Source organism: Gasterosteus aculeatus, chromosome 20 (assembly GCF_964276395.1).
Source record: "Gasterosteus aculeatus chromosome 20, fGasAcu3.hap1.1, whole genome shotgun sequence".
Taxonomy (NCBI): domain Eukaryota; kingdom Metazoa; phylum Chordata; class Actinopteri; order Perciformes; family Gasterosteidae; genus Gasterosteus; species Gasterosteus aculeatus.
In genome coordinates, this window is record NC_135707.1 from 5258248 (window position 1) to 5272914 (window position 14667).

Here is a 14667-nt window from a genome sequence, read left to right on the forward strand (position 1 = left end):
GGGAACAAAGCTTCAACTCATCTGCCCAGATTTTTATGGGAGGATACAGAACTTTGTTGTAATACCACTTGTCCCTTTGTTGGATTTGGCAGCGATCCGGAGCAGTCTGGGAAAAGAGCCGCAGTGTGTGCTGTCATGTCGCGTAGCGTTAACGTCATCACAGATCTAAAACGTCACAGCGCTGGGAACAACCTTCAAAGTGTTGCTAAAATCAACGTCTGAAGTATCATTGTTATTGTTGCTTGTGTTATTTTCATTTAAGGTCTTTTTTTTTTACATTCAAAAAGGGAAGGCTGAGAAAAGAGGATTAAGGAACGAGGAGACTAGGAAACTAGAAATTACGAGAAGAGGGGAAACAAGGATAGATGAGAGGAAAACAGTGGAGGTAGGAGGAGAGAGTAAGGACAGAGGAAGGAAAGGAGAGCATAGGAGAGAAGGAAATGGGTTACGAGAAGAGTGGAGACGGGAAGAAACGAGGAGATGAGAGGTGACAAGGATAGGTGTTAGGACAAGAGATGAAAGGAAGGAAGGCAAGAGGAGGAGGAGACGGAACAAAAATAGATGTTCAGTGAACAGAAATGAGAGGATACAGTAGATAGAGGAGAAGAAACTAAGTAAAGAAAGTACAGAAGAAAGGAAGGCGAGGAAAGGACACAAGTAAGGAGACAGGTTGGAAGGAAGGAGAGGGAGGGGAGGAAACAACAATACAGGATAGGTGGGGAGAAATGAGGAGAAAAAAGGAGAGAAAAGAAGAAGATTGTAGAGATGGAAACATACGAAGTGAACAGAAGGACAGAAAGAGAAAAGGAAAAGAAACATGAGAAGTACAGGAGGAAAGGAGGAGAGGAGACAAGGGAAGAGGTTAGCATAGGAGAAGAAACAAGGAGGAGAGAAGCAGAGCCAAGGAGCAGGGGGGGACAAATAGAGGAGAGGAAACAAGGAGAAAGAAGAGGAGAGTGACAATGGCAAGGTGGAAAGGAATAAATGGGAGCCGGGAGGCGTAAAGCAGATGGAGAGGCTGGAGCTTCGTTATCAGCGTGACTAAAAGCACCTACCTGTAATCTGGAAGGTGATGGAGAGGAGAGGGGGGACGCTAGGCTTCTGCTGTCTTTGGGTCTGACCCGCTGCAATTACAGGGGAGATATCGCTATTAGCTACGCGCACTCAGGGGGGGGGGGGGCAGAGGCACAATCGAAAACACACACACACAGCTGGGTCTCCAGCCACAGGCCTTCAGGTTGGAGACGTTGGTCACAAAATAACTCCAAAAGTTGCTGTTTTTATATTTCTGTCCACATAACGAATAAGCAAATGTCTTAAAATCTTGGAAGATTTTATTTTCTTTTTAAACCATTGTTGGGACTGATGGCAAGCTTAATGCTAAGCTAGGCTAACCACGTCCTGACAGCAGCTCCCCCCTACAGATTGACGTTTCTTTTCCCATCACGTAACTTCACGGGACATTTCTCAAACGTCGGTCTGAACTTGAGCGTGTTCATCAAACCCCCTCCCTGATGCACCTTCAACGGGCTTTTGAGTCCATCTTCTTCTCAAACACTTGCAAAGGGGACCAGAAATGTCAACTCCCCCAGGGTTGGGAGATTTGGGGCTCCGCGGGCTGCAGCAGCTGGGCAGAAACCCACATTTACGCAGGAAGTGCGGCATGAGGTCGGTAAGCCCGCGATACTGATCTCGGGTCAGATGGGAGTTACTCCCCTGTAAAGATTAAGGTTGAGCTTTAGGAGGTGCTAAGCTGACTCCAGATCTCAGCCCGAGGGCTCCTTCGTAGCCCTTTAGCATGGTGATAATGACAGAGGAAGAGAGCGCTGGCTGCATCAAACTTCACTCAGCCACTGACTTCCTCCGTGTCTCAGTGGTATGCTGGGAGATTACCCCCCCCCCCACCTCCCTCCCTCCCCCACAGATGGGAAAGAAATCCTGTGCCAAGAAGATAAGAACTTTGTGAATGTATTTGTACGACATGTGTTTGTGCAAAAACTAACACACAGGAGTCACGCAGTACATTTCGGAGGTGATGGGCGTCCAAACCGGTACAATGGCCCCGGTTTCCTTACAGGTGCATTTGCTGTCTTATCTCACCAGTTCTAGAACTTACTGGATAAAGTACACATGGAACCTTCTTTTTTAGATCATACAATATGTATTACAGGATTACATCTTGGTAACATAACAGACATCTTTGATTTCCGATGATAAGCAGGTAATCAGAGGTAAATAAAACAATGTTTTAGTACAATAAAACAATAAAAGTACTTATGGAATAGAAGGAGAATAACTTTTTTGAAGTAGTTACTAAAGAAGTTAAACTGGAAATTTACAGTATGTCAGAGGTTCATCTTTAAAATATACTATATATATATATAGTATCTATATACTATACTTTCCATTTACATTGCTATTAAACAATGCTTTTGATTATCTTCAGTCTGATCATTTATTAGCAAGCTAATGCTCGCTTTGTCAATTAGTGGTATTAGTAGTATTAGTAGTATTATTAGTAACTAGCAGGTTAAAATGTCTTGCATCATCTAACATCATATTTTAGATTGCTTGGATCTTTAGCTTCACACATGATGCCGCAGTGTGTATAGCCAACGATTCTAATTGTTCTGGTGCTCATTGACGGCTATTTCCCTCGTTGGGAAAACAGCCGAGCCAATGAGAGCTTTGTGAGTGGGATTAAGAGCGATGACGTCACCTTCCTGTCTCGGAGCCAGCAGAAAAAAAACCTGAAATAAACGTCAAAATGGGGATTAGACCGACACAGGAATGAAAGTATTTAACGTGAAATGAACCACGGGACACCGGCTCTTTTGGGGTCGGGGGATGTAAGACCCAAGGAGGACAAATGCATCCGGGTTAGACGTGAGAGCCCGATTGATCCGTCTCAGAGGTTGTGTTGACTTTGGTTACAGTATCGATAGGAGACGGGCGACAGCCTCCCGAGATCAATACAACTGAAATTATGAGTCGACAAACAGAAATGACTCTTGAATCTATAGATTTCTTCACTCAAATCCATAATTTTTATTGACCCTGTCACCTGCTAAGATAAGAATAAATAGTGAGCTATTGTATTTATTTTAACCATGATATTACATATTTTTTAATATTTGGAATATGTAATTATTCACACCTTTAATCAGTTACTGTTTTTATTACCTTTTCCCTGGAAGGAAATTGGCAACATCATTATTGAAAGGTCTATTTAAACTGCTCATTGTTATTGCCTCTGTCCCCATGGTATGTTTGTGGCCTGGTGGCCTGTTTCTCAGCAGGACTACTGGAAAATCATATTTTAATCAACTGTGGTGAAAAAGTGTTGGAAGGGTCAAGGAAATAACCCATTAGAACGTCATTACATCCTTTCAGTGGGGATTCAAGTGTTATCTTTAACTTGTAGCAACGACCTTGGCTCCATGTGCCCAGTTATCCGCGGGGATTATTGCGTGAAACATAATGACGGACTGGATAATGCAGCGAAAAAACAAAATGACGTCCGAGTCTTATCGGCTGATATCTCCATGAATCCACAGATTACACTTAACCCCTTCAGATTGAGTTGAGTGGACTTCTGGCTCGGAGGTTTGTGTCTCGTGTCACGTTTGAAGCGAGCGGGTGTCTCACCTCTCCATAAGCCCGGCCTCGCCTAACGTATTTAGCGGTTTAACTTATTTAACTTTAAGAGTGCAGCTTTGATTTTAAGCTGGCCCGAAAAGAAATCAGAAATGGAGGCCTCGGCACTCGTGACCAGTGACTAGGTGTCGCAGCGAGAAACGCGAGCAGACAAATCCTCGCTCTTAACGATTCGCGCTTTGGTTTACCAGCAGAGAGTGGCGGCGGACAGGATGTTCAAAGAGAGAAGTTAAAGCAGTCGCTGAAGCCACGGGAGGATATTTCGGGGGGAAAAAAAACGTGCCGTTTACAACGACTATAAATGCAAATGATATTTGGAGTGTCGTTTTACATTTGGACCAATCAACACGTAGGCTTATGTCTGTTGCGGTACTGGAGATGCAATTATCTGCATCCATTACACCAGGACGCTGCAGCTCTTATGACATCCGCTGTGCCAGAGGTAATCAATTATGAAACCTGCAGCAAAAAGAAGCGGCTGGAAGAAATAGTGAAAAAAAGGGATTCCTCCTTAAACCTAAATAATGCACATATGTTCAGTGAGAACAGAATAAGAAGAATTCCTAAAAAATGTATATCGTTGTTATAATCTACTATTCCCTAAAACGTTTCCTACCCCAAGCGATACAGACACGGAATAATGCTAAACCAACTGTCTGTTTGGGACACTTTTGACACGTCGGCTGCAGTTCAAGTCGAGGCCCAACGCAGACGTGCACGGATGCTGATATCAGATCCTCACTCCCAAAAAGATGGATCGGATTGGAGTTCCTGCTTCAGTTTGGGTCAATTCCTTGCCGCGCAAAAAAGTTGAGTCCTGTTTTCGCAGTTCTAGTATTTAAATAGTAAATATGGATTTAGTGGATTAAACTTTGTTGCATCCCCCTCAGAAGAAGGATCCCGGTCTCCTCCACACACTGAGGCCTGCCATCGGGGGACTTCGGGAAATCAGAGCATCAATGCTGCGCGACTTTTATTTGTTTTTATTTTCCTACCTTGGTCTTTCTCTCGGAGGTTGTCGAGGTACTTCAGAAGCTCGGCGTTGGCCTGGACGCAATAGACCTCCCTGGTCTGCAGGCCTCCCCCACAGAGCCCCGTCAGGTTGCCACGCCGACGGTCCTGTTGGCCCAGCAACGGGTCGACCCGGCAGTCGCTCCACTCGGTGCTTCTCCAGGTGTAGCTACGGAGGACGAGAACACGGCTGTCATGCGTGGGCTGTAACGCGCAGTCAAAGTACCAGGTGTGTTGCGTAGTTACAATCTATTCATCATTTTTTCTGAGCTGCACTTTGCAGTGTAATGGAGTGCGTGCAGTAACCACGGGAACGTGGACAGTTAATGGACACTTGAACCGCCACTTCAGCATTTATTCTGACTTCTGTACATGAATATATGTCATGAGTATTTATTCTATTATTGCCACAGCTGGGACATTACAACGTGTCTGTGGACATCCAAAAGCAGTGGGAGGAAACCAAGAATCAAACATTTTGGTCTGTGAAGTTGTTTTCTAAAGAAAAGGAACGTCTATAAAAAGAAAGCCAAACTCTCTTAAAGATGAGAGTCATGCTGGAGAGTGTTTGGGTTTCTTTTAACACAGCTGTATTGGCTACAGCTGTGAAGAGATGAAACGGGATGAAACCGAGGGAATAAAGGCCCCTTTGAATCTTGTGCGTGTGGAAGAGAGTTTGCAGGACTCAGATATTGTTCCCGTCTCTCTCCATTTGTCTCTACTTTGCGTCTGGCTCCATCCCAAGCACTTATCCTAATCTATCTCCTTATGCTGCCTCCTGCACGCACACACACACACACACAGACACACACCCATGAGCGAGCCGGGAGAACAAATGAGCTTGGTGGGGGAACCAACATGCAGCGTGTGCAGCCTCAGTCAGGTTGAATGCCGTGACTGTATTCTTTCCTGAGCGTTATTGGCCCTCAGAACGAACCCCCGCACAGGGCTTTGCGCGGCAAACGGGTTTTAACCACGCCGGGACCAAAGAGGAAGGTTTTATCACCACCTAACATGCAATTATGTCCCTGTGGTGGGGGGGGGGGAGGTTGTCACTCACCTGGAGCAGGGCGGCACACCTTCCCCCTGAGGTTCACACGCCTCAGAGTCCTCCAGCGCCGCGCACTCCGCCCCCTCGCCCACGGGGAACTGGACCACTTGTCTGCTGCGGGTGCGGGCGCCCACGGGGGACGCCGGGTCCAGGCAGGTTTTGGAGCAGGGCCCCCACTCGGCCCAGTCGGTCAGCTGGCAGTCCTTGGGGAGGACGCAGGGCCGCATGGTCAGCGGCGGGTCCCACGGGGCGCACAGGCTGGGGAAAGGGGAAAGGATGAGGTTTGTGGGGGGGGCAACACAAAGTACCATTTTTATTCACCAGTTCCCTCGGGTACCGGCCACACATGTGATAGTCCACAGGAAGTCACTGCACCAAAATAAGAAATAGTCAAGCCCATAATGATGTGTTTTTTTTAGGCTTAAAAGATTAAACAAAGAAGATACAGCATGTGACACAGTGAGGAGGCATCCTGCTTCCCGTCTTAATGCTAAGCTACGCTAATCGGCTGCTGGCTGTCCAATTAGCGCGTGACGTACAAGTATCGGACGGGTATTGATCTTCTCAAGAACATTTTTAAGAATGTTTAGTTATAGCGACAAAACCAACTCTTCATAGGCTCAAGGACCATTGAGCACGGCCAACAAAACACCTGCTCAGAGAGGGGAAGGTGGGAGAAACGCATCACGGACATTTAACCCCGTGATCCATCGCTCACACACATCTTTTGATCATCCAAATGACATTTAGATGTGACAAATAACCGGTCCTCTCCTCGGGCTCCTTCCGAATCGTTAAAGAGATTTGTTTCTCACGAAAGCCGAACGCTCTCCTCTCCCCAGTCTGGATGTCTTTCCCCCCCCGGGGGGGGCGTCGCAGCTGACGAGCCATTAGCGCTAATTACGGCTCTGCTTCATTTAGAAACCTCTCATTTAGATGTTGCCGCCACACTTCACCTCCAGCGACTCAGGCTTCTGGTGTAGATGAGGAGACGCGTGAGCTGCGTATATTTGCTCTCTTTCTTTAACTCCTGTGTCTCTGCAGATTAAAACACCTCGGCGGTCTCTGAAGTGGATAGCGAGGCGACGCGCAGATTTTCCTCAAGCGCGCTTGGTTTGGCATCGGAGGAAAACAATGGGGGATTTAAACGTGATGCATCGAGGGTGATGGCTGGATTTACTGTCTCAGATTGTTGTGTTTTAAAAAAAAAAAAGAGAAGAAAAGCCTCTAATGCAGCCAATGACCCATTTCCCCCCCCCTTCCTGCATCTGGATCTTTTGAGTCTTCCTCGATGGTTGTGTTCATACTCGAGCGTTTCGGTGGAGGTTTCACAGTTGCTGAGAAGGAGTCATTATATCTTCATCTCGGTCATTCGGACAGAATGAGGACACAATCATTCCCTATTTAAATAAGTAAGATGATGTCTGGAAAATGCCTGTAGGTTTTACAGTGACTCGCCACAGTGGACTGAAAGGGGCTCAGAAATGGCCCCATTCCAACACTGGTACTTCCTGAAATGGTCACGAGACACGAGAATTCGGCGCGGGTCAAGTGATTAAAGACAACAATGAAAAACATCTGAGAGGAAATGGGCAAAACAAAAGGATGAAAGAAAAGGAGCGCACCCCTGTGGTGCTCCTTCAGTGCAATGATGCAACGTGCCACGGTGGAAATATTAACAAATATGATGCAAGCTTAATTGGGTTAGGAGGAGGCGGCCCTGTCGGAGACAAGAGGAGGACAAAAGCTCGACGACAGATGTTCATCAAACTAAATTGGAAATGAAGTGAGGAAGATGTTCTAGGTTATGTCTTCAATGGGAAGTTTGCTCCATTTTATTTCCTCACAAATGTGGCAATAACAACTATTAATATTTCAGGGCAAGACGTAAACAAGCCAAGGATTAATATTTATGCTCCTGAGGGCATAAGAGCGGTGGGCGGGGGGGGGATGTTTTCACGGTTCCTCTGAAATACGTGAACCTAGTCACTACTGCGAGCTCTGCGTCAGCAGAGCATTAATGAATGGATTTGGTTTATAATAGATCAAATCTTGGGAGGACCGTCGCGTGTTACACGCGTGGCGTGTTTCACGGACATCGTCGCAGGCTCCTTCCTGGAGAGCCTCAGATCCTCACGTTCCCTCGGGAGGAACGGTGACATTCGAGTTACCGTCAGTCGAGGGAACCGAGGACAAGAGACGATGGATCCGCGGGGAAGAGCTTCTTAAGACAAACCAGCTGCGCGGTTAACACGTGACTTCAAGACGGGAAGCTGTCTGAAAAATGGACGGCCGCCACATGGAACTGTCATGGCGTTTTCTAAATGGAATACAAATAATTGTTTTCGGCTGTTCAAACTTAATTTCTTTAGGTTTAAGCGGCTATTAAAAACTAATAAAACATGGTGTTTGACGTTCTCTGCTGCTGCTGGCGGCTCATCCATTTCTTGGAAGTGAAACGGTTTGATCTACACTTGAAGCGGAGACTTCTGCGGAGAAATGAGAGGGAATGGAGAGCTCTTTGATGAGTGAGGCTTTGTGGCTCGCAGCTGTAATGATGTCACGGCGCCGGGCTGGATGGGACGCCGGGTAACCGGCACTACAAACGGAAGCACTCACATGGGGACAACAGCGGTGCTCACAGAAGGTCTGAATCCACGACTTGAAAATGTTGGCGGTGAAAAAAGATGTCAAAGTCTAAACATTTATTCTCTGAATTAATTTTCTTTATTTCATGATTTGAGTAAACCGGTTCTTTGACTTCTCTAGAATTTGTAAAGTTACATAGAACAAAGCTCCTGTTATTATATAATCAAAGCTTCCTGTTATTATTTAATTCTATAGCAATTTGACTACATTTCTTAATAAGCAAAGTCATTTTGAGTGACACTCTTCTTAACTTATTATCATTTCTATAACACATCCACTCCAAACCAGAAGACAGAATGGAGAAAACTGCATTATTTTAAAGAGTGATTGATATCACAAAGTGAGTGGCTTTGCCGCTTCCATCCGGCGTGGCTGACATCGGATGCGCCGCTGCAGAGCGCTGACGGACACGCGGCCGCCTCCCGTCACCGAGAAAAAAAGAGCTTTCAGGAGGACGAATTTCTTCTTAGAAATGCTCCCAATCGAGGACGACTACGAGTCCTAGGAAAAGTGCAGCAGTTTCGCCGGTGACAAAAATAAATAGGTGGCTGGAAATGTTGACGATGAAATCAGACTAATTTAGATTCAATAAAATGCATTACCTCTGCTGAACATTAAAGATAATTGCCTCATTTAAAAATGAGTGTTGCACCCTCACCCAGGCAATGAAATTGAAAGGGCATATAAAAGTGCTGAGCGAAAGGAATGAAAAGAAATCAAATTAACTTGATGTCACATTAACATAGAAATGTGGCCACTCACTTGCGACCTGCGGCGCTCCCATTCCGGTGTATGCAGGTCACCTCCCGGGTCTGGTAGCCCACCTGGATGTCCCAGAAGGGGCTCTCCTGCCGGTTGAGGCGGTTCCTGGTGCGTTTCTTCTGGATGAGCTCTCTGGTCTCCGGGTCTTTGACCCCGGCCCGCTCCCGGAGCCCCTGGCCTTTGCCTTTCCTGCGCTTCACTTGGCGCGCCGTCCGCGTCTGCGGGAGGGCGCAGGGGCTCCATGGCCCCACCCTGAGGCTGTACATGCCCTCCGGACCCGTGCAAGGCCCCGTTTTGCAGGACTGGAACTCGGTTAGGTTGAGACAGGCCGCGCCGCCGAAAAGCGGCGGAACCAGCACGCTCCGGACTCGGTTCCTGAGGCCCGTGCCGCAGGTCTTGGAGCAGGACGTCCACGGCGAATACTCGGAGAGCACACAGTCCCGAGGGCAAGGGATCAAACAATCCTGCTCCAGGCGAGGCTTGAGCTCAAAGTACTCGCAGATGGCATCCTCTGCTGGGGACGCGTCCGCTTTGAGCATGCAGCGCACCTCCCGGGTCTGAATGCCCTCCTCGCCTCCGCTGCACGCGAACGGCCGCGAGGTCCATACGGTCCTCGCCGAAACTGGCACGCAGGCATTCCAGGCGCCCAGCTCCCAGTCGTAAAGGTCCTTGTGCCAGTCACACACGCGGAAACAGTTCCTCTGGTTGGAGGGGCGCTGGGCCTGGTCACAGTTGGTGTGCAGCGTGGTCCAGCCGTCCACGTGGGCGCACCAGACCGCCCGGCTCTGGCTGCCTCCCGGGCCACAGTCGCTGCCCATGCATCGTCCCCACGGACCTGGGCGACAAAAGAGCCGGGTTAGGTTACAACGTGGAGATGTAAATAAACAGGAGACGGTGTGCTTTTAGGCTGCAGGTGAGTACCACACAACAAGCCCGATGAGCATAAAGAAAGTCCTTCAGAATTTGCAAAAGGCTGTTTAATAAATCACAGCCTTGCAATCAACCAGTTTACCTCCATGATTTCACTTCATCATTTCATGAATTATTTATTCTTAATTCCTAATAGCACATTCATTCTCGAGTCCTGGACCACAGGCGGTTTTGTTAGGTGACAATAGCGTTCTAATCTGGAGTTCAGGAATCAGGAAACATTTATTGCCAAAATATGTCAAACATACAAGGAGTTTGTGAGTGACACCCGCCTCACGACGTCCACAGCATTTGGCTGAAACATAACTGCACAGGCTGTGATCCCCATGTGTTGAATTAGAAAAACGCCCCGTAGTTACATTAGTAACACTCACTGATGCCTTTAAAGCAGAAATCCACATCATGCGAGCGTCAATTAGTCAAACCCGTCAAAGCCTCTACTGCCTGTTCACTCCGGAGGAAAAGCCTGTAATGCATCTTCAAGGACGACACAGCGGCTTCACAGACTCCTCCGACGGCGTCCGTGATGCGGAACGCGTTGGCAGCCCACGGCGGAGCGCGTGCAAGTGGCAAATAAAAAATGTCACCCATTGGCGCGAGGCAGAGACAGGAAGTAAGTAACAGGAAGTGCAGCAAACATCGCTACAACAACATATTTGAGAGCAGCGATTGAAAGTCCTCAAACAGCTCTGGGGGAGTGTTGGGTTTAACAGGAGGGCTTTGCCTCAAAGGATAAGATGTTCATACACCGCACCAAATGAAAATTACTCCCCAGCGGGAAGTAATCCCAGACAAATGCACCACTCCCTTCAGTTACAGTCAGTAAATGAAAAAACACAGTCCCTGGATTTGCAATCTTTAGGAAGTTACTGGAACTTTTTCATGGAAGAAGCGTTTTCCTTCTGTGATGTTCGTGGCTTCGTCCTCATTTCTTCCTTTATTCATTGGCTTGAATTGACACGCGCTATTTGGAATTAATGTTTCTCTCCGCTAAAAACAAAAGCGGAAAACCGTTTTAACCCAATCATCCCCTCTCAGCTGGAGCTCAGCATCGATTAAAGCACTCGCAGGGTGTTATCAGGAAGCCGATCACTCCGCTAGTGGGGGAGGAATCAAACTAATTGGGAAGCTTCACTTTTCCCCTCACATTAAAGTCATAAGTAATTGATTAAATCATCGGGGGGGCCCCCGCGGCTGATTGGACCCTTGGTGGGCAGCCAGTGCGTGAGGGCAGCTGCCGTTGACCATGCATGAGTTTCCCAAATCCCTCCTGGCGGAGGATCGGGAGCACGTTTGCGGCCTGATTGTCGGTGATGAGGGCGGCTCGCTGCCTTTCGTCTGATCTCAGCTGATGATGCGGCGGACGGGATCTCGCCGCGGGCCGAGGCGACGCCGCCACTCACAGAGCTCGCTCCTCTCCTCGCGGCGTCGACGCGCTCAGTCGATACGCCACAATGGGCCCCTTTAGCTCCAGAATCACTTTGTGCTGCTGGTTTCCGTTAACTCTGGAGAAAAATAAATCAATGTGACGTTTGTATTTCTAATGCAGTAATAGAAAAGAGGCAACTTGGGTCTTTGGCGCCTTCACGCTAACTGATAAAGGGAGTGAATGTTATCTTGAGAGCTGATGTCGAGTTCTGAGGGCGGAGAGGAGAAGAATGCAGTGGAGGAATAACTAAAACAAAAGAAACCTAAAGACGATTGAAGAAGTTCTCCGGTACCAGAAAGCCTCACCTTGCACCTGCATCTAATCCACACCAGATGGTCGCTATCTTCTCAGAGACTTCCATCTGGCTCGGCTCGCTCCCCAGCTTCAGACCTCGGTTATATTCAACCCGCCTGGTCTGAGGAAGTTTCTTCTTTCTTCTATGTTTGCTGCTGTAAACGTATAAATCCATGTGTGGCTCCGGCAGCCAGCAGCTAACTTTTCAATCTTGCATGCAGTGTGACAGCACCGCTAGAAACAAACGGCATGCGGCGCCTTCATTTCTCATGTTTAGGAGAAATATATGGACTGAATTATCAACAGCCGTCACTCTACTGTAATATATATTAATATAATAATATCTTTATACGGTGTCACGACTTTATTGAACCAAAAGCGTCACTGAAAGCGGATTTGATTTTTGCTAATGACGCCTGAAGTCAAATCCAATCTTCAGACGTAAATACTTCATGCATGCGCGTAGAGCTCAGACCTGTGCAGCCAAAATGTAAATGTAAAAAACATCACAATGTGAGTGACTCCTTCTCTCTCTCCACTAACAGACGCACAACTGTCTGTACACCCACATCGCACACGGTGTGATGTATATCTGTGTCATTGGTCTCAACACTCTGACAAGTGAGTACCAAGAAAACTAAATACAGTAAATCTTAAAGTTGAAAACTCGTTGCTGAAAGTTTGTGTTATTTCGTTTCTTGAAATAATATTTGATAAAAAAATTAACTGCAACTTTTCTATTCTGATGGTGAAAGTATGTGCTTTCACGAAGGGTGTCATAACATAATGTTATAAGTGCTGATTGAGTTCATATTTGTATCCGTGTGTTCTCTTACGCACTTACTGACTGCGATCTATAAACAATCCAACGAATGGAATGAATCATCTTTAAAATGTCATTACAATCATCGTCTCCTCATTATAGAACCTTATGGCAACAATGTAACGATTTTGTATCTTATTCTACCTTTACTTCTATAATGAGCTAACTTTTACAAAACTAAAAGTTTAAAGGACTGAAACCAGAGAACGAAAAAAGTCCGCGGAGGTCCTCCAGGCTATTTATGATCACTTATTGATACTATTAGCTTTTCTTTGTTTCACCCCGGGGCCCCCACGAAGCCCCCAACGCAATATCTGTGGAGTGCGGCCCCCTCCCAGCGCAGGTGAGAGCCTGATCTCTGCCCGGCCCTCGAGTGGCGACTTAATGAACAGCTCCTTCGCCCCGGCGGGGGCGGCGCCTTTAATGAACGGGTCGCTGTGTCGCTCCGTCTTTGCCGGGTTGTTTATTGTCGCAGTCGGTGTCTCTCGCTCTCAAAGGTGGGGGGGGACCTTTCCCGCGATGCTGCACCTGCCGGATGTGTCCAATCAGACATTTATGAGATGTATTTTAAAGAAATACATAGCTGCCTCAATCGGTAGAATGAAGTTCTCTCAAAGCGCTGTGGGGTGAGATTCGACCTTTTCACCCTCGGTTACAACTCGGCAGTGATGCAGAGTGATAATAAGCCGCAGACTAAAGGGTTAAAGAGTTAATGTATATATATACATATTCATTGAGCCAGCCGCGGGTCTCCAGGGATTCGTTCTCCCACACACTTTGAGTCAATGAGGATGAGCTCTGTCGACTTGTCAGATTAAATCACAGCACAGGAAGATGATTTTACAGAGGTTTATATTTGTTTCACGGACACGGCTGCACACAATAAAAAGGCTCCTCTCGGTGTGTTCATGGTATTTCCCGGTTGGTAAAAAGCCCGATCCAATCCCCTAAAACGCTCCGGTGGAGCTTGTTTCATGATGAAAAGAAATATTGAAAGGGGGTCGTTTTAATTTGATGCAAATGTGGAAACGCAGCAAGACGCCAGTTTCATTAGGTAACCTTTGTTAGTTTTAAAGCCAAACCAGTGTTTGTTAACGACTGTGATTCCGCTGTCTGAGTGTCTAAAAACGTCAAACTGAGTTTCTGAGTGTTCCGCGAGGCTCCGACCGAATAAATCACACCGACTGCAAGGTGATAATTGCACGTTTGCCGTTCGGCAAAAGTAAGTATCGGAAACATTGAGCTCAACAATTCAATTTCTTTCGCCGAGAGCCGCAAAACACACATCGGGGGAGGGGGGGGGGGGCATTTGTTTGTTTGTGTTAAAGAACAAAAGCACGGCGGCGCCCGGCTTCAAAAGATGGCTATTCAGCGGCAGATGGACATTAGCCTTTCGGTCTTAATGGGCCGCAGCGTGCGTCGGGGGGGGGGAAGAGCAAAAGGGACGAGACCAGGGGCTGATACTTAACATCAGAAGGAGCAATTTGAGCAGCTTAGCATTCACGGATGGTTGTTAACCCCGGCCTGCGTTCAGAGCGATGGCTGCCCGGGGCTGAGCGCGGCGCCGGGCCGCCATCGACTCCAGTCTCTCGCCGCTCGCACTTGATCTCAATTCCATTAGCTGTGACGCCTCCATTGTGCTCGGAAGGGGCTCCTTTGATGGCTCCGCGTTCACGCCATGCTAAGTACTGGCCTCCATTTTGGTCTTTGCTCGTGTCGGTTTCATTCACATGACAGCTTTATCGCTGCAACAGCGGGCGAGTTTGTGCAACGGAGGGGGAGGGGGGGTGAAATTACCCCGTATCGAGTTAAGTGGGCTTCTTTGGCAATTAGAGAGCTTTTAGTAATAAATCGACATCCAAGTGAAGTTACACATCATCATGACATTTCTAAGAACTTAAAGCAGAAATAGACTTCTAGTTCTCTTGTTTACAGAAAGGCTGAGCATGTTAGATGTTTGTTACGTCTTCCCCCATTGTAACATCCTCGGAGGATTGAGGAGTGTCGAGATAAATTACAGAGAACGCGCTCCGAAGCTAACAGCGCCCACGCGATATCACT

General features: G+C 47.4%; 1 protein-coding gene across 1 annotated transcript in view; it reads right to left on the reverse strand.

Annotated features, from left to right (window-relative positions):
• Window positions 1-14667, reverse strand: part of thsd7ab (thrombospondin, type I, domain containing 7Ab) — a 93339-nt gene that overhangs the window by 51789 nt on the left and 26883 nt on the right. Inside the window, exons 2-5 of the mRNA XM_040164405.2 lie at window positions 9131-9965; window positions 5729-5977; window positions 4653-4837; window positions 1056-1124 (exon numbers count right to left, since the gene is read on the reverse strand). Coding sequence (XP_040020339.2) covers window positions 1056-1124; window positions 4653-4837; window positions 5729-5977; window positions 9131-9965 — 1338 coding nt within the window. The remainder of the gene's footprint in view (window positions 1-1055; window positions 1125-4652; window positions 4838-5728; window positions 5978-9130; window positions 9966-14667) is intronic.